Source organism: Molothrus ater, chromosome 4 (assembly GCF_012460135.2).
Source record: "Molothrus ater isolate BHLD 08-10-18 breed brown headed cowbird chromosome 4, BPBGC_Mater_1.1, whole genome shotgun sequence".
In the NCBI taxonomy this organism is placed as follows: Eukaryota; Metazoa; Chordata; class Aves; order Passeriformes; family Icteridae; genus Molothrus; species Molothrus ater.
Genome location: NC_050481.2, coordinates 63,186,129 through 63,205,202, shown reverse-complemented (window position 1 = coordinate 63,205,202; position 19,074 = coordinate 63,186,129). Strand labels below are relative to the sequence as shown.

Below are 19,074 nucleotides of genomic sequence, written 5' to 3'. Positions count from 1 at the left end.
TGTCTCTCCGTCCCTGCCCTCCCTCGCTGCTCTTCCTGTTACCTGGTGTGTCTTTTGACATGACAAAATAATAACTAAGGAGGGGTTTTTGCTCTATGATGAGACCTTCTATGAGAGGTTGATGTTTTTAAGGCTTTCTTGAGTGAACTGGATTGGTTTTTCTAGAACATAATCACAGAATACGTACAGCACATACTGACAGCATCTGCAAATTGTTTCTGATTCTCTCTCATGCTTTAACTGCTGGGATTTTGGGTAGGAATTTGTACCACCTAATTTTGACTGTCCTCATGCATTTATCTGTCCAGTGAAACTACAGAAACAAAAAGGAGTCAGCTAGACCTTTTACTAGAAGCTTTTTGTTTACTTACTAGCATTTCTTATTCACTATTAAATCATTAAAACATTTCACTAGTACTTCTAAAACTTAAAATATACAGTGAAAAGCCTATCCACAACTGCCTTCTGGACAAAGGAACTGCCGAAGGATGATGTTTAAGGATTATTTTTGGGCAGAAAGTGCACACATTTTTTTTTCTGAAAATGCACAGATATTGCAGGTCTGTCTGGAGAGTAGGTGTGGTATTGAAAATTACGAGAGCAATGTTTCACTTGGAACATGATCCTCGTAAATGCCAGTGCTCTGCTTACTCACAAGAACACGGAGAGTTGTGGTAGGATGAGATAGGTTGCACAATCTGCATACATGTGATTGTAATCACTCCAAGACACGTACCTACATGCCAGAAAGTGCAAGAAGTTTGCTGTGAGTCTTAGATGTTTTAACAGTCTATTTTTTAAAGTATTTTTAGATTATATTTTAATTATTTTTAGTAGAGATTGGTGACTCTGTTCATTCAGGTAATATGCTCATCAAAGGGGAATGTATTAAAAAAGGGAATACTTTGGATGAGAAAGCGATGTTGACTCAATGCTGAAACAAGTTTGGACAAACCTTTAGGACAGAGTCCTGTAGGCCCTCAGTGAATGTATTTTACATTAGCAGATTCCTCAGCGGGGCTGTTGTCTTTACAGAAGCTTTATTGTTACGCAGGACCTGCCTAAACACCATTTTGAAAGCTGCCTGTTCCTTTTGATGAGAAGATACAGAACCAGTACTGAGGGCGGGGAATGTGCTGGGGAGGGAGGAGAATGGGAGAGGTGTTGATAGGGCAGCAGGCAGAAAAGCCTCATTTTTTCACTGGACTCTGGAAGAAGTAAATATGTGTTCAGAAAGAGCGTAATAATAAAGTTGAAGGGGCTGTTTCTTAACCATGAGATATTAAACCATTTATACATGGAGAAAACTTTTACTGATAGTCAAGTGTCTGTAAGTATAAAGTTTTGTTTGTCTAAAGCAAGCAGAAAACAGGAATATGGTTTAATGAGTAGCCTTCCTAGCTAAGAAATCTTGCAGTGAAATATGATAAATTATGCTTCTCAGGATTCAATGAGGTTTTAAAGAGACAAAGTTCGTAAGTATAAGTATTTAAGTTGACTTTCTATATAAGCTGTTATAAAATTAAGAATACACCATTTTTCTAGCCATGTATCTTTTGCAGCACTGTATTGTTTTAAAGTGAGTGTAGTAGATAAACCGATATTTCTCTAAGTTTTTTTTATAAACCTTTAACTCGATTTTTATTATACTTGCACATGATTCCGTAAAGCAAAAATGTCTTTACAGATATATTACCTTGTAATTCTTACAGTGCTTTTTTAAAACTTGTGCAGCTAAAGGGATTTTTCTTCTTCCATCTGGAATTTTATCCAATAAAACAGAATCCAGATGGTGTGAGTTATTAGAATTACTGAAAATAAATGAAAAGTATTTGTAGAATACAAAATTTCTGAAGTGTAGAGACTTAGATTAGTTTTGGCTTGTTGTTGCTCAGAAAAACTTATTTTGCAAGTAAGCATACTAGCTGTGTTATCTAATTTTGACATTGTAGTCTTATTTTTTCTGTCTGTATATATCAGTATAAAATTGTCTTAAATGCTAAAAGTATGGCAGCAAAATTTTCCCATTTTAAAATCAGGAGGGAAATAAATAATTGCAAACCATGGATAAGATATTATATGCATTATTTACTTAAAATATAGTAATTTTTATTCTAACTTTTACATTGATTTCCTCAAAATCTATTAATTTTTAGGGACTACATCAGTAGTCGGAAATTCTGAAGTGACTAAATGTGTTTCAGTGATCTGTCACTTAATCATATCCTCTTTAATATGCAGTTTATGTTTAGTTTACTGTTGGACTGCAAGTTACCTTCCATTTGGATGTGCAAGTTACGCTGTTTCTGCATGTTTTTATTATTGGAGAGAATTCAGTTGTCTTAAAATGTTGATCAACAGAAGGGGAAAATAAAACCAGGAATTGTTCACAAACATTTTTGCAAAAAGTATATTTTTTCAATTTTCATTTAGCAGTCCTGGAGAATTGTTTTTCAAACTTTATAATATGGCTCATAGAATTCGATTTTTTTTTGTTTTAGAGTGAATTTCTGGATGGCAAACCTTGAGCTTGGTACTTGAGAATGTGCACAGCAGTGTGAGCAGACAGCAGAGGGCACTGGAGCAGTGGTTTGCATCATTCCCTTTGCTTTGCAGGATTTACTGTGGGGGAAGTCTCAGTGTCTGACAAGGCAGCTTGTACTTCACTTATTTATACACCAGCAAGTTCCAGCTAGTTCAGCTTCAAAATATTTTTGTTAATATTGCATTGGAATAGGAAGGGCTCTTATTTCAAAATTCATAGAGGGAATCCACAGTGTTGTAAATTAGAGAATCTTTCCTCTTCTCATCAGTAGCACATATGGGGTCTGTTTATTGTTGAGTAGCTGACAAATCATTGACAAAAATATATTTAGACAGATTACAGAAAATTTGGAGAATTAGGGGAAAACGCATTTTATTTTATGGCAGAGTTTTCTTAATTTACGTGTAGGCTTTTTGATGCTTCTGCTTTTTATTTCAGTAGCTGGGGATCAGTGAGTTAAATCATATTCTTAAAATGTGGCTGTCATGCAAGTAGTTGTTACTTTAATATGACTTTGAAAAAATCAGTGCTTGATGAGATTTAAGATTTTTGGTGTTGCATTCTGCCAATGTCTCATTTAGTTTAGGACTCTGTGTGACAAGGAGCTGGTCCAGGGGATTGTCACTTTCTGGTTGCCTGGTGGTTTTTGTGCCTGTTTTCTTCTTTTAGGAGTCAGGGATATAATAAATCCCATTAATCTTCTGACAAGTTAAAACTTATCCAGGCTCCCTGTCATTCGGTCTTTCTCTTCAGCTTTTTCTGCTCTGAAAACAAATGTACAAAAGCAAATATGAGCAGGAAGTGGAGGGGAGGGTAGGAGAGAAAAACAGATCAACCTTATCTGGGGTCGCTCCCCCTTCCCACAGTTTAGCTCCTGAGCAGATGGATGTGGGTTTACAAATGCCGTCTTTGGTGGAGCTGAATAAGGCTTTTAAAGCTGTTGTACCATATTTTAACACTTCCCATTAATAGCTTTGCAAATTAGCACTCCTTCTGCTTTTGACCTTTGACCTCTGAGTTGCCTGCCCAATTTACAAATAAGCTATTCAAAATCACAAGATTTTATATCTGTAGCTGCTGAAATAAGCTGTGAAAATGTAGAGCGATATGAATTTTTTAAAGGGCTTTCGGTGCCACATGACACTTCATAGCCATGATCATTAAGTGCTGCTGCCTAATTGCTAGAGCTTATTTTTCAGTGTTGGTAGAGCTGCTGTATGGAAAAAATGGGGAATTGTAATGCTTAGTTCAGTGAAACAAAATCAACAATTCTTCATGTCTGTTTAAAGGAAGGGATTATTAGGTTTACAGTGCCTAAAATGTGTAAAACATTGCCCACCCACAGTGTTCCCAACAACATTCACTGCAGTGGCTCCAGTGAGCTGCTGGTCTTGCAGCTACATCCCACTGTTGCATGTGGGGTCAGTTTTCTCTTATTCCTTCTTATGGGTAACATTCTCTCCTGTTAAAATTGTTCAAGTACTTTTGGTCTTTCCAGGTGATTCCTAGAGGATTTAGGTTGGGTGTCAAATCCAGGTGCTATTGATAAAAGTCCTATTTTGTGTTACCCGAAAGGGGTTTTCACAGGAAAGTTCTTCAAGCACTTCTGATTGTGATTATTATACACCTGATTATTTGTAATATTGCTGCTATCTAATTAAAGTATTGACAATGAAAATATATTTTGCCTCCCACTTGGTTTAGTGTCAAACAAAATGCAGTATTTAAACAGCTCTGGCATTTTTTTCTTTATGAAGTTGCACATTTTGAATACTTGTCGACACATAGTAAAACTATTCTGTGCAAGTACCATAGGACACTTGCTTCTGAAATCCTAGAATAATGGAGGGTGTAATTTGTAGTTTTTAAAAGACATTTCTTCCTGTCTACCCACCCATTTGTTTCCATTGCATTTGTCATGGTATTAAATGCTTGTAGGAGCATTCCAAACTACAGTGGTGTGCCTATTCAAACAAGTAATCAATCAAAAAAAGTAACTTTCTATCACAGCAATTGGCTTATGTCTCTAAAATTCTAGTTAGAATAGGCTTCATCTGCAAGGGAATTAAATTTCTTCCCTGATCACTCTAAATTAAATTGAGAAGATTAAGCTTTTCTGTTAACCAAGTCTCTTCATCTTAAGTGCAAAATGAAAAGATGTGCAGGCTTTTACATATTGGATGTAGCAAGTCAGTCTCACCATGAAATATTGAGTAAAGGCTCTTTTTTCTCATTTTCTCTCTTTGTAAGTTCCAAGTAGCATTTGCCTCTTTCACAGGGTGGTTTCTGTATTAGGGGCTCAACCTAGGAACTGCATGGCTGTGGGGGGTTCCACATGCTGTACAGAACAAGGGAGAAAGTTCCTCTTTCCTGAATGCACGTCCACCTAGGGCTTAAGGACATCCCACTGGCATAAAAATGCCCAATAATCACTCCCAGATTGCCATTCTGGTGTTTATTTTTAGCAGAAAATTGTGTTCTGATTGCTTTAAAAATAACAGCAGTGAATGATTTAGGTACTGTCAGTGTTGTGGACAGCAGCAAACTTCCTGAAATGCTGTACTTTCCATATAGAGTCTCTTGAAGACACCGCTGTCACAGGCAAGTGAATTGCACTTCCCTCTTTCATTACAAGGAGCCTCTTTTGCTCTCTGTTCCTCAGGCTCTGTGCACAGAACTCTCTTGACATCAGCTGAGCACAGGTTCAGGTCCTGAGGGAGGAAGGGCAGAATAGAAGTTGGTTTCTGCAAGAGGAATTTTGTCTTTAGTGACAAGAGGCTACTCCTAGGTTTAATGAAATGTACCAAGTCTCCCTGTATTGCAGATTTTTATGTGCAGTTTACAGTGTTAACCACTGAAAAGTTAAGCAGAATGGACTATTTGAGGTCCTATTTTGTTCTGGCTTGCATTATGTAAACCTCTGAAAATAGTGATTTACTATGTAAATGTTTCTCTAGCTAATGTTAGGGTGATTAACTAGTGTTTTTTTGGAAACTGTCTTGGAAATCTGTTTTATTGAATACAGGACTACCATAGGGTTCAGCGTCGTTTTATTTTCCTGATTTGTTATAGGAAACGTTCTCAAATACAAGCAGCATGATTTATATAAAATGATCGAGCTTTTCTGGTGAGAGATAATTGAGATCTAATCTGAATCCCTGACGAACCACAGCTTCCTGCATTGGCCTGTTGCTATTGGTAACATAAAGGGAGTAAAATAGAACTTCATACGAAATGCCTTTAAACTTTACTGGCATGTACAGGCATGGAACAGCGTTGAATTTTTGAGTTTAATCTTTGAGAAGCCGACGTGTTAAGGAAATGCTTTTTCCATATTAAGTGAAGATGAATTTAGGAAGAGTGCTGCTAGGAAAAATAACTGCTGTTTCTTACGAGGAGCGGGTAAGTGATATGAATTATATTTAGCTAAAGCAAGGCATTGTTGTAGTGAGAAATTAGAATAGGCTATTGTTATTGGCAAGAAATTAGAGAAGAATGAGAGCAGCTTCAGAATGCTTTTTGCTTAGCCTTTAAGCTTTTTTACTTTAAAGTATTTGAGTTAAAATTCCTTTGTAAATGCAAACATTGGGTTTTATTCTCAGAGAAAAGTAATGCTGTTATACCAACTAACACTGAGATTTTGATATGTATTTATGAACTATGCACAACATGTATAGAGCTAAAACCACAGTATATTTATAATGTGTGCCTATTATTTAATTATGTGCAATATATTTTGTATATGCTTTCTGTACCATTATATCAATATTGTATCTTTAGGTAAGACTGTATATATTTTGTATATATCTTTATAAAAATAATTTTAGGGATCAATTTGGCACTTAAGGTGCTGTGTTTATATGTGATAAGATTGGTTTTGTTTGGGGTAAAAAGTTGAACATTTATTTCTTAAGGAATTCCAAATGTCACATCATTTACTCTTCATATGTTGTTTTTATAGATTCAAATATTTGACAAAATTATATGGAATGTATTCAGTAAAGTTATTGTACAGTAGTTGTACAGTATGTTTTTTCTTCAGAACTCTTACATATAGAATGCTTTTGTGTTAACTGTTACGACTGCAATTTGGTGGTAGAGAATTGAAAAGTAAAATTGTGTAATAGTCCTCCTTTAAGTGGCATTCTGAAGGGGCACTCTTCTCAAAGAATTATAAATTATTATATTAATTGCAATAATATTTTGAAATGGGGATTAAAAGCCTGTAAATGTTATGCTACTTTTTAGGTGAGAAGTACATTTGAGATTATTTATTTGAAAGAAAAACTAGCAATAGTTGATGAGTAATGTGGCTTTATTTTTTATTTAAAATTTTAGAATTGTATATACCATATTTTGAGGCATGATCTCCCTCCCCATCCAGAGTCCACTGAAGTTCATGGCATGAACTATGTTGATGCTGTAATATATTTGAAAATACATATATATCATGTAAATCCTGGAGTGATGTGACTGAAGACCTGGGGATCCGCTTATAGTTCATTCCTTGGCAAAAGGAGAAGTTGCTTCAGGTGATTTAAGGAGTAGTTTGAACAAAGCTAGATGCAAGCAGATGGTCAGCTGAGTGATAGGCTTTCCTTGAGATAAGTGACAGAATGTTTGAAAGTTGGCTCTTTATTCAGCCTGTAAAGCTTCAGATCCCAGCAGATTTCCTAGCATTATCCTCTATACTGAAATCGTATGAGAAAATTAGTTTAGAAGGTTGGTGGAGCTAGGTGTGCTATTCTAACCTGAAAGGCTTATTTACAGGGACTTTATAAAATAGTGTGTGAAGTGATGTTGTACTGGGTAAGTAACAGATTCTGGCAGCACTCAGAGAGTTCTTTGGATGCAGCAAGAAGTCGATGCTTGTATTGCAAGAAAGTGTGCTTTGGAAAGGAGACAGAAAGCTCATTTTGAATCCCTTTTATTCCAAATCTTTCTGGATGCCCAGGAAAGGAATAGATGTTTCTGTTTAGTCTGTGGTTCTGTCACTGTTAGAATAGGAGAGAGAAATACATCTTCACTCTCCTTACAGATTTCACCCTGTGTGTCTCAGGAGGAGTGGGAAACAGAGATGTTTCTTGGCTCAGGAAGGCACTCACCCCCACTGTAATGGCACAGATGATTTCATGTTGCTCCATTTTATTGCTAAGGCCTGGCATTTCCCAGTATGTGTCACCCCTCAGTATCCCCCTCTTTCCCTTTGTTCTACTCCAGTATTTGAGCATGACTTTGACTTGAGTGACAAACCTTGAGGTGGAGAAAAAGGAAATTTTTGTATTGTGTTACCTGGGTAGTTGTACACATGGATTTATTTGCTCAATATAATCTCTGGGCTATAGGTGGGGTATTTTTTGGTTTCTGCAGGATGTTGTCATGGCAGAAATGGACAGTACCAAGTCACTTCTCTGGGACCTGATCCATGTAAAATGGAACATGTAAGATGGAACTAAGTGGATAAGAGTTTCTGTCACCTAAAGATGTCAGCAGACAAGCTTCATGCAGAGGTGCACACATCTAGCAGGCCATGAAAGCTAAAAGATACAGCCTGTTCCAACCTTATGAACTTTCAGCCTTATGAGTTACTCTCCTCTATGCCCTCTCTCCCTTTGTACCTTGTTGTTGGTGCAGGGTACTATGTTGTCTACTTCTGTTCTGGGAAAAAAATTAAGTACTCACAAAGTAGTTTTCTCCCTGATAATTACTGTAAGCTTAAACTATTTTAGATTTGTTGCTAGCAGATCCTGAACACAACATCAAAAGCTCACAGGCCCTTCTGGTTTTTCCACCTAGCAAAGAGAGATGGTGCAAAGGGAAAGGTAACGTGTTTTCTCTTATTCAGAACTTTATGCTATCAAATATATGCTGCAGCATTTGCCAGTTTAGAGAGACCTAGAGCATCTTTTATGCTGAATGGTAACTGGGAAGCCACTCTTCAGCTTGCTGGCCCTGCCACTGAGCTTCCCTCTCAAATCCTGCCCTGAAGTCCCTGGAGCAGAGTTGCATCCCCCAACTTTGTGGGGTGTGTGAGTGTCTGTGTAACCCAGCTGTTAATCCAGGTAGATGAGCAAGCAGAGTTCCCATGAAGGCATATACTGGAAGGCATTTTAGCTTTCCTAAATTGGATTTTGTTAAATTTTGATAATTTGTTGCCATCAGATTCCTGGCATATACCATGGGCTTCTTCCTAAACCAATCTGGTAACTGGGTAATTGGAAGAACCAATTTCAGTTCTTATCTGGTTGTGAAAGATTTGATGGTTTCATACAACTAGATTTTATCTCTGGATGATAGCTCATAGGTACATTCACAACATATATGTTCTGGCATTTGGAATTAGATACTTAAACATTTTTTAAAAAATCCTCACATTAGCCCTAACTGGCACAGAGTCACGCCCTGTCCTTCCCCCTCTTTCAGAAATGGCTGCTTACAGGAGCTTTTCAATTTATAGCTTTCTGATACGTATGTTTTTCAATACGTGGTTCTTAATATGTGTGCAGTGTTAAATTTCATCAAATAATCAAACTTTTTATGTGTAGCACATCAAATTTTGTCCTAAAGAGCCTCCAGTGGTGGGAAACGTGAGTGCTGAAGAATGAAAAAAAGCCCCCAACATAAACTGTATTTTTAAAATGAGATCATCATAGTATTTAAAAAAATCTGGTCTTGCAACTTATACCTTTCAAAGACAAATCTAGACAAGTTTCAGCTGAACAGTTTAGAAGAGAAACTTCTTTGTCTGAATGTGGACTGCGTGCAATTTCTGACAGGTTTAAACTGAGATTTCTGAGTACTCACAAACGCAGTTTGAACATATTACTGTGAATTCTTGCACAGTAATTACAAGCTTTAATTTCTAGGCTTTATTGAATTAGGTGGATTTAGTTACACAGATGAATTGAAAGAAATGTTCTTAAGATATATTTTATTCTGTGATCTATAGAAATAAACGGATAATGCTTGGAACACGATAGGTATCTTTAGTGACTCTGTACTGTAAAATATATTCCTCCTATAGGTGCTTTCCTAAAATGTTCTGACATAAAAATTACTAAGGCCCTGCTTGGAGAGATTTTAAGATGCTGATATATGTAATGTAACAAGGCATTTAAAATAAACAAGCAAAACCAACCTGTGGTGTGTCGAAAGTTCACTGCATTAACTTATGCTAAATAGATTGAGATAAAACTCTCAGTGTCCATTAATGATTGAGCTTTTCTATGATATTGCACCATTTTCTCTTGAAAATTATGTTTTATAATTGTTATCTTCCCAGTTTTTGACAGAAGTATTATAAATATTCTTTCTGCTGTCATGAAAATCCTAATAATTTTGCTTCATACCTTTCAAAACCATGAAGAATTGTACTTGGTGTTTCAAGCTAGGTTAATGAAAGCTAACAAAGTATATGAACATTCCTAAAATATAGATATTTTGAAAGGACTTTGGGTTTTTTTTCTGTCTAATGTGTAAACTGATACTATTACTTTACTTTGAGTCATCATTTTCTTTGTTCTTTTAGAAATGACATTGAAGTTGTTTATTCATTAACTGTACTGTACAGTGATGTGCTAAGAAATTAGAAGCAATCACATTTATAAACCAGATTTCAGTAATGCAAATTAAATTTCCTAAATTACCAACATTAATAAAGTTATGGCTTCTGAATTTATAACATGATCACTAGGCTTATGTGCAAAATAGAAGTAGAAAAGATGTCCTAAGCCCCACTGAAGGATTGTAACCACAACCATATTTTTGATACCTGAAACAAAGCTATCAAAGGGAGATGCTTGGAGAAACTGTTTGTTGTATTATTATTCTTAACAGATCCAGAGGCATTTATGTAGTTATTTTTCATTTTTTTTCCATTTTTTGTTTTTAAATTTTTTTTCCATTTTTCCATTTTAAAAATCTTTTTCATGAGAGGTGTATTTGTGTTTATCTGAGCCAGCACCAGGGGAGTGATGTCAATGGAGGTGAGTTTAGATTTTGAAAGTTGCAGAATAGCTCAGATCCTCTCCTGGGGATGGGGACGGTGAGGCCACACCGAGGCTTTGTAACAAGTTCTTCAGAGAGTTTCAACAGCAGGGCGAGAGCCTGCAGTGAAAGAGAGAAAGAAAAGAGAAGATATTACTAAAGGTTTTTGTGGATTTTGAAGAAGAGTGGGAGTGTTTGTTGCCAAGGCTGAAAAATGCAAACTATGGAGAGGTAGCTGTTAGCTTGAATTGTGTTTATGTTTGTGCTTTTCTTCTTGTGTGTGTTGCTGACCTTGAAGAAGTTTTAGATACTGTAGGGTATTCTTTCCTGCTTTTTAATGAGCAGTACAAATGAAGAGAGTATTTTTTAAATATTTAGAAGGTTTTCTAAAGGTTCAAGGACGCTTTCAATGACCAAGAAAAGATTGGCCAAACTAAAATAAAAATACTTTCTATTAGTCATTAAAAAGTCAATGCAAATTTAAATCTTAAAAATCATTTGGCCAGACTTCACTCAGCTGAGTGTCAAGGTTCAAGCATTGGAGTACCTAATTGGGAAATGGTCAGTACTTGGATTTAATGAGGTATTAGATGCCTTGAGGTCGTTTATGATGTTGGGAAGTTTAGGGTAGATAAGCCCATAAACTTCAACATTTCACTAGAATACAGAATTGTCCTTGAAAATCTGATGTACAATATAGGTAGAGGTGGTGAGGAGTTCTTATTGCAAGTCAAGTTCTAGCTTATTGCAAGCACTCTGAACATCCTTTTGGTTCTGTGACAGTCAGAAGTGACTGACAGGGAAAGTTTTCAGAGTCACCTCGCTGACAAAACACTGAATTTTCATTTTAATGCTACATATCCCCAAATAGTACAGCAAATTAAAAATTTAATTCATATTGTTTTCCAGTCTTTGCAGGTCAGTTTTAGGTATCTTCCTTGTCACAAGTACCAACTGGTTGTCTCTGCCCCTCTGAGAAGGACTTCTGGGAGCAGTGTAGTTACCACAGCAGGAAATGCTTCTTCCAGTAAATACTGGTGGGATCAGATCCCAGGACAGTAGTGATTGAAAGGGCTGAATTTCATGCTGGGGAGAAAACAACTGTGAGAAATAACAGCTGGCTTCTTTAGATTTTCCTCTCTAATATTATCACTTATTAATAAGATTACAAAAGTAGCTAACACTGCAAATGCAAGATGAATCTCAAAGATTTCTGATACTTGCCATGAAACTTCAGTAACACTTCTTTTCTTTTTTATTGCAGTCAGCAACTGTTTCTGATGGAGGTAAGCTGAAGCTTGTTTTTACTCTTATAATGAAAAATAATCAATTTTCCACATTAAGCAACATAATATGTGGTAAATTATTTGATATATTACAAGATGTAAGTCCAAGGTGGTGCAGAACTCTGTGGCTGCTTTGGGAACTCTGCCAGAGGATATATTGCAGGCTTGTGTTCACATACTTTCACTAGTTTATTTGCATAATATTTTTTTTGGTACATTTATATATGCACATTTTTATTATAACTAGGCTTCTTCATTCACTATAATAGAGGCAGAGCTGGTGAACTTCTGTGTAATTAGATGGTAGATAAAATCTCATTTTCTGTTTTATTGTCCTTTACATACCTTGTTTGCTTTAAAGAGATGCTCTGGCTTCTAAGTTGTAAGCTGTGTTGGTACATTTGCTGAGGTTGAACTTTGTTAAGTGTGATCCTTTTTGAGAAGGGGGTAAGTAATTTGATATTTGTAAATTCCCAGCATGGAGCTTTTGCATTTCTGGAATACTTCTAAGTAAACTCCTCTTTATTGCACATAAGCGGGTTTATTTTGATTTTAACATGCCTTTAATGTTTTGAAGGATGTCCACTCTTTGTTAAACATTAGAGAATGATTTCTTTGAAGCTTTGAAGTTAATTGAAACAGTTTAAAAAGGCTTCCTTAATGGAATAAAGGAATTTGTATAGTGGAGGGTATAAAGGAGATGGATTTTCTCCTTGTCTTCTCTGTCAGGAGTTGGTTCACTTGATCCTGCAGAAAAACTCATGTATTTTTGTGTTTGCTGTTCTTTGACAACATTACAAGACAAATTTATTAAATAAAAAGGGCAAAAGGGAACAAGATGTGTTGCTGTGATCAGAACAGTGAAATTGAAAAAAAGTATTTGGAATGCTAAGGATAATTTTTTTATATTACATGCAAATGTAAATGAAAATTAGCAATATTATTTAGAAAACTTTTTTATATCCTAATTTCTGATTCTTTATAAGACCAAAACTGCACTTCAGAAAAACGTTGCTGTTTTGGTCCTTTTGCTGGAGCCATTTTCCAGTGGCTGACTTTGTCAGGTATTCTCCTTCTCTCCTGCTGACACAATCTAATGCTTCACTGTACTTCTGTCTGGATGAGAAGTAGACTCTGTGTTGTATCTGTCTTGTCCACAAAGTGATAAAACAACAAACCAGAAAATAATAGTGGTTATTCTGCTTTCTATTAATAAAATGTAGCCTGTGTTTTTCTGGGAAAAATACGTAATTTTTTTTCCCCCACATGTTACCTTGATATAAAAATCAGAGCAGACCACAGACTTTCTGATTGTGTATGTAGTTGTTGAGGACCAAAAATTTGATTGATCTTTTTTGAGGTGAAATGCAATGTACTTGTGTCTTGTCTCCACAAGTGGTCTTGTTCTGTGTTAATGAAAGCTATTTTGTTGCTTATCCAGACTTGGAATCCCTGTGATAGTACTCATACAATAATAATGTCAAGATTTTTATCCTTCCAGCTGAAAATTTATTTTAAAAATACTGCTTATTTTCAGTTCTTCCAATATGATTTGTGTCTTATTCCAAATCTTTAGGTAGCTGTTTTCACAATTAATTCTGTACAGTTTTTTGAACTCATGAAATCTAAGGGCCATGTAAAGTCACAGAGGTGAAAAAACAGCAAAGAAGTTATGTGCTATTTTCTGCTGCGTTCTATTCCCTGTTTTTTTAGCTAATTCAGAATTTAACATGAACTCTTCATTGTTAAATGCTACTGAAGAAGGGGGATAATTTGTGTAAAAAGTGGTAGTTGAACTATATTGAATAATATCGAATCCATGCTTAAATACCCAGATAATGGGTTGGAAAAATAGGAGCCAGAGAGACTGTAACCAGAAAAAGTGGAATTAAATGAATTTCTAATTCATTTTGAGCTGCATTGAGTAAAAAGTTGTGATTCATGTGTGAATTATATTTTCTAGCATTTACTTTCATTGAGTATGGCACAGCACAGAAATTTTTTCAGTTTTCCTTAATCTCACTAATACAGAAATAGATCCACAGACTTAGACATTTTAGGGTATGTTTAGTTTAGGAAATTTTCCCCAGTGTAACCATTGGTACAGCACTGCATACTTCCCTTCCTAGACTAAATCTTTGTCATCACACAATCACAGAATGATTTGGGTTGGAAGGGACTGCAAAGGTCAACTTGTTCCAGCCCTGCTGCCATCCAACCTAGCCTTGACACTTCCAGGGGTGGGACATCTACAGTTTCTCTGGGCAACCTGATCCAGTGTTATCATCACTGTCAGAGTGAAAAATTTCTAATATCTAATCTAAATCTACCCTCCTTCAGTTTAAAGCCCTTTGTCTGCTCTTGTCAGAAGTCCCTCTCCAGCTCTCTTGTACCCCTTATAGGTACTGGAAGGTGCCCTAAGGTCTCTCCAGGACCTTCTCTTCTGCTTAGTATTATTAATTAATATTATTATTTGTACATATAGTTAGATACTATAAATACTGTTGTTAAGCTTTAGTTTGGGAAGAAAATTAATGTGTAAAAAGCAATTATGTGTTTCTATAAATCTCTTCAGTATGGTGGGAGGCACAACAGTTCTTTGTACATTTTCTTTCCAAAGTCAATGAAGATTTATGTCATATGGCTTTTATTGTGTTAGAGCCTGGCCCTGGAAACCATCTAGCCCTTTGTTTTTATTTTATATTTTACATCCCAGCTTGTGCAAGGCTGGGATGTTCTTATCAGCCAAAACTCTGCACTTGGGTATTGTCAGATAGCTGATTGTAAATTAGTGTTGTTTCCAGATGTGCTGACCAGTGGCAGCTCTTAACTGTAATTGATTTGTGTAATGAATTGCAGACAATCAGAATGCAAACTGTAATAATGCTTAGATGCAAGATTACTGCTGTAGGTCAACTAATCTGCTCTAGGGGTAGCAGGAACCATTTGATGTTACTACAGTGACCTGTAATTAGCAGGTTTCTCTTATTTCCCACCTCAGAAACTGTCCCTGGCTGCTGACTGTGGGAGTGTGTACACAGCACGCAGGCTGTGCCTGGTGTTTTCAGCACTGTGCCATCTGAATTGTCACAGGGATGATCAATAGGCCCCTGCTAATGACTGACTTTGCTATTTATACCTGGAAGGCACTTTAGAAAGGAAAAACCATAAGGTCAAAGGATCTATAACAGAAGTGCCATCATCATTCATCTCCCAGACAGAGGTGGTGAGGTATCTGAGCTCGTGAGAATGTCCGAGTCAGTTCTCACCTGCTGTTCCCTGCAGAGATCAGTTCCACAAAGCTGAAATAATTCAGCCTAACAGATACTATATGCACATTTCTTCCTAAGATACTACTTTGCTGTAGTTTCTGCTGCTTTTTGCTTTTAGCGTTCATCACTTGGAAAGAAATTTCGTAAGGAAAAGTGTTCCTAAAGACCTTTCTGAAAGGAATCTGATGTTTGCAGTAATAAATAATGTACAACTGTATTTTAGGAAGTAACTGAAGAAGGTAAGGCAAAAAATTAGCAATGAAGTGCAGAATAAAGCAAAACACTGTTTATGCTTTTTGCACTGTAACTACAGATGGATTATTTCCTCTAACAGGTATTTGACTTATTTGTCAGTTCTGCTGGTGGTGCATGCTCACTGTAGCTGTGTTCCACTGTAGCATCAATAATTCAAGTTCCTTTAGCAGCAGTGGCAAAAGGTCTTTCCTTTAAATTATTTATGTAGCATTTTATAATGCTTTGTGTTAAGTATACTATTGCTTCCCTCTGCTTGAAGCAGTGAGGGTAAGGAATCAACTTGTTCAGAATGGCGTTGGAAGCTCCCAGGAGTTGCTGTGGGGAACTTTGTTAGCTTCCCTCATCCCAGAATTGCAGAGGAACAAACCATGTGCTGTGCAGTCACACTAACCTGCACCCAATGGGTTCTGGGACGCTGCAGCTGAACTTGGTATGGATTCAGAAGGATGGCTTTCAGTGAAGGGCTTGAAGTGTTTCATTAAGTGGCACCACAGTGGTTCTTACCAGCTTTATCCAGGTAAAGTATTTAGTGATTATATGATTTGTGTGTGTTCCTGCTTAGCTTCTCACAACAAAAAAAAGAAAAGTATTTGTAGGCTGAAAAATGTATACAAAATACAAATGCATACAAATGAACCTTCATTTATGGTATTCAGGCTTATGGCTTTATATTATCTAAACCAAAACTTCTGAAGCCATCCTATCCTGAATACTTTCAAGACTTAGTTGATTAAATGCCTGTATTTTCTTACATAATGCTGTTTTTGTAAATAAATAAAACCAAGACCCTCTATGGAATGTGTAAACATAAAAAGTGCAAAACACTGTGTTTTGAGGATTTTTAGACAGCATTCTGTGTCAGTTCTGTATTTGCAAAAGATAATAAATGAAACTGAACAAGTTTGCACTCAAAATAGTTTTTCCTCAGTAGATATGGTTGCTATCAAGCAGAAGAAAAATAAAGTTAGGTCCCTGGGACTTGAAATGTTTGATCAAGGAGCCTCCTTTTACAGGTAATACAAGATAAGTCAGTGCTTCCAGCAGTGATGACAAAGGAAGGCAGGCATTTGGAAACTTCCCAGCATTGCTGTAGTCCATGTTGTCCATGCAGAGCTGGGATTTTTCACATTAAACTCCTCTGGCATCCTGAGATTCCCAACTGCTCCTTTTCTTTTTAAAAATACTTTCAAGGCAGAGGAGGAGAAGTCCACTTTGCACAGCAACCCTGTGGTGAGAGCATGTGAGGGTGGGAGTCAGGGCTCTGTGTTTCCTCTGATAACCATCACAGAGGGCTCATTAGATGAAATATGTGACTGGGTTGGAAAGTTTCTCCATTCCTGCTTTCCAAGGTGGGCTGCATGTACCTAGGAATGCATGAGCTGTGAGGGTCAGGAAACCTGATGCTGGAGTCTTTCACTGGAAACATTCCTCTGCAAGAGGAGTGGAGCAGGAATTATGCCTTATACAGTCTTCATTTAAGTGTGATTTGGATAAATTGGGTACTAATGGTAGAATCAGGGAGGTGTTTTTCCTTCTATCTGACTTTCTTTTTCTCCAGTTCTCAATGGTGTATCTGCACTAGGCTGTAACTCTTTTAATTGCAACTGATGGTCTGGGTGGTAGAAGAACTAGAATAACGAAGCCTTTTTGGCAAACAGCCTTTTCTGTATTGTTTTCAGCTTGATGGGTACCACAGCAGAAAGCTCTACAGATTTTAAAAGCAAACTGACTGCATTTTTTCATTAAGGGAAACCAAAGCTGTGCCAGGGTTAAGTATAAATTAAAATAGTTCTTTTTGAAAAAAAGCTGAATTACCTAAATTAAATCTACCAGAACACAGACAGTTTACTGGGAATGAGTAATCCCTTAATGCTGTGTTAACGTATTGGAGGATCTGTGCTAGTAGCTCTTTGGTTGTTGGAAATAGAGTCTTATTTTGGATCATTTGTTTTCATGGGATCTCCAGAGTTGGGAGTGTATCAGAGGAGGGAGATCCCGGTGCAGTTTAGAGGAGTGTAACTCTGAGGAGCTGGAGAGAGCAGGCAGCTGGTAGCAATTAAAGGTAGTTAGCAGTTCCCCACGGTGTAAACACTGGCGGCTGTAATTGCAGTTGGGTTCCCGGCTGCCATGGGGAATTGAACGCCTGCCATGGGAGGGAGGTGATGCTGACTGGCTGATGATGGCTGTGCCTGCCACTTCCCAGTCCCTCCTGACTCCTGAGGCACTGTGACTCCAGGATCCAGAGTTGAGCTCTTGGTGTGGCTGCTCCCTAATTCCTCTGTGTCAGCCAAGGAGGTTTCAGGGGTTTGGTATGTGGGATGAGTTTGCCTTTCTGACTTTGCCTGAAAGGAACAAGGAAGTTTTCATCATTCATCACTGGGGATTGAACCCTCCAGGAGTGAGGCAGTATCTGAAACTGTTCCAGATCTATCAAGAAGTGGGTGTCTATTTATATCCTGGACTGTAAAACAGAGCATATCCACCTGTGTAGTTAAAGCAAAATACTACAGATAATAAAGTTAGATATCATCCTCTTCAGATTCACATTAACTTCTTTCACAATAGTTTCACTCTGGTGACAGATAGTCTCTAATGAAGTTAACAGTTGACTTGGTGATGCTCTTTCACATGCCTTAAAGAAAAAGTGAATAAATATTTGTATAAGAAAATCTGGCATTATTTGCTGAGTGTTTATAATTAGCCTTGATTAATATGGTGATTGGGCAAACAAAATTATTTATATACCTGATTATTACTAGTGTCCTTAAAGATTATCATTATTGAAAATACAAAGTTATGTTTTGTTTTTCCCTCATCTAATTTTGTATCTTTGTCTTGTTTTATTTTTGTCTTAAAAATAGCTTGGCTTACAGAAACTCAGAGTAGTTAACTGTTACATCTCAGTGAATATTTCTGTATTTCTGAGCTAAGAATATGCTTAAAAATGAAGTTTGGTAACTCTTAAAATTTTTTTTTCTTATCTTAACAACTATCTTTATCACTTTTCCCAGTACTTGTAACTGTTTTGAATGGTGCATTTTTTCAAAGCTCTTACTTCCAGGGAGGAACAGTAATGTTTTGAAACATGAAGTTTGGAAATGCAGAGTGCTTTCAAATACTTCTAACATAAAAGGAGACCTTGGGAGAGTGTATAAAGTAGGGTCTTTTTGGTGAAATTACTCATTGCTTTAGTTAGTCTAAGTGATTAACTGAGGAAAATCATAAAAATATCCCCATGAAGCACAGTCCATTTCTGACTGGTTGTGAATTCAGTTTTCTCCAACAGATTCCATTTCTAATGAGCTGCATACTTGCTTTTCCATTTGGCATAAAATTGCTGAATATACCATCTATTGAATTTGAGGGTATTATTTTCTCACATCTATTACTGCAAATTTTTCAAATAATTGAATGTCTGTGATTTTTTTCATCCCTTCATCAAAGAATCTCATTCAGTTTGGCATCTCTGTGTGCAACCTCTCCTGCTTGAAGCAGGGACATCAGACCAGGTAGCTCAGGCTTTAGCTGTGTGTCCACAATGAATTAAACCTCACATCACCTCTATAAAGTGTGCAGCTGTGAGTTCAGCATTACCAGTTTTACATTTGTATACACTGGGAGGTGGAGGGACCATCCTATAAAAGGTTGTGCAGGAAGTAAATGACAAATCTGTGACTAGAGCCCTGCTGTAAGCAGTTCCCTCTCTTAGAGCAGCCATTTCTTTCCCCTT

At 36.8% G+C, this 19,074-nt stretch overlaps 1 protein-coding gene across 8 annotated transcripts in view; it reads left to right on the top strand.

Annotated features, from left to right (window-relative positions):
* Positions 1–19,074, top strand: part of RGS12 (regulator of G protein signaling 12) — an 85,849-nt gene that overhangs the window by 30,866 nt on the left and 35,909 nt on the right. For 6 of the 8 annotated variants that reach the window (XM_036381571.2, XM_036381565.2, XM_054514521.1 and 3 more), the window contains one exon: positions 11,796–11,817. In XM_036381571.2, coding sequence (XP_036237464.1) covers positions 11,796–11,817 — 22 coding nt within the window. Of the gene's footprint in view, positions 1–1,253; positions 1,331–5,220; positions 5,948–11,795; positions 11,818–19,074 lie in introns of those variants that run through there. The other 2 variants (XM_036381570.2, XM_036381569.2) reach the window with 2 other exon arrangements.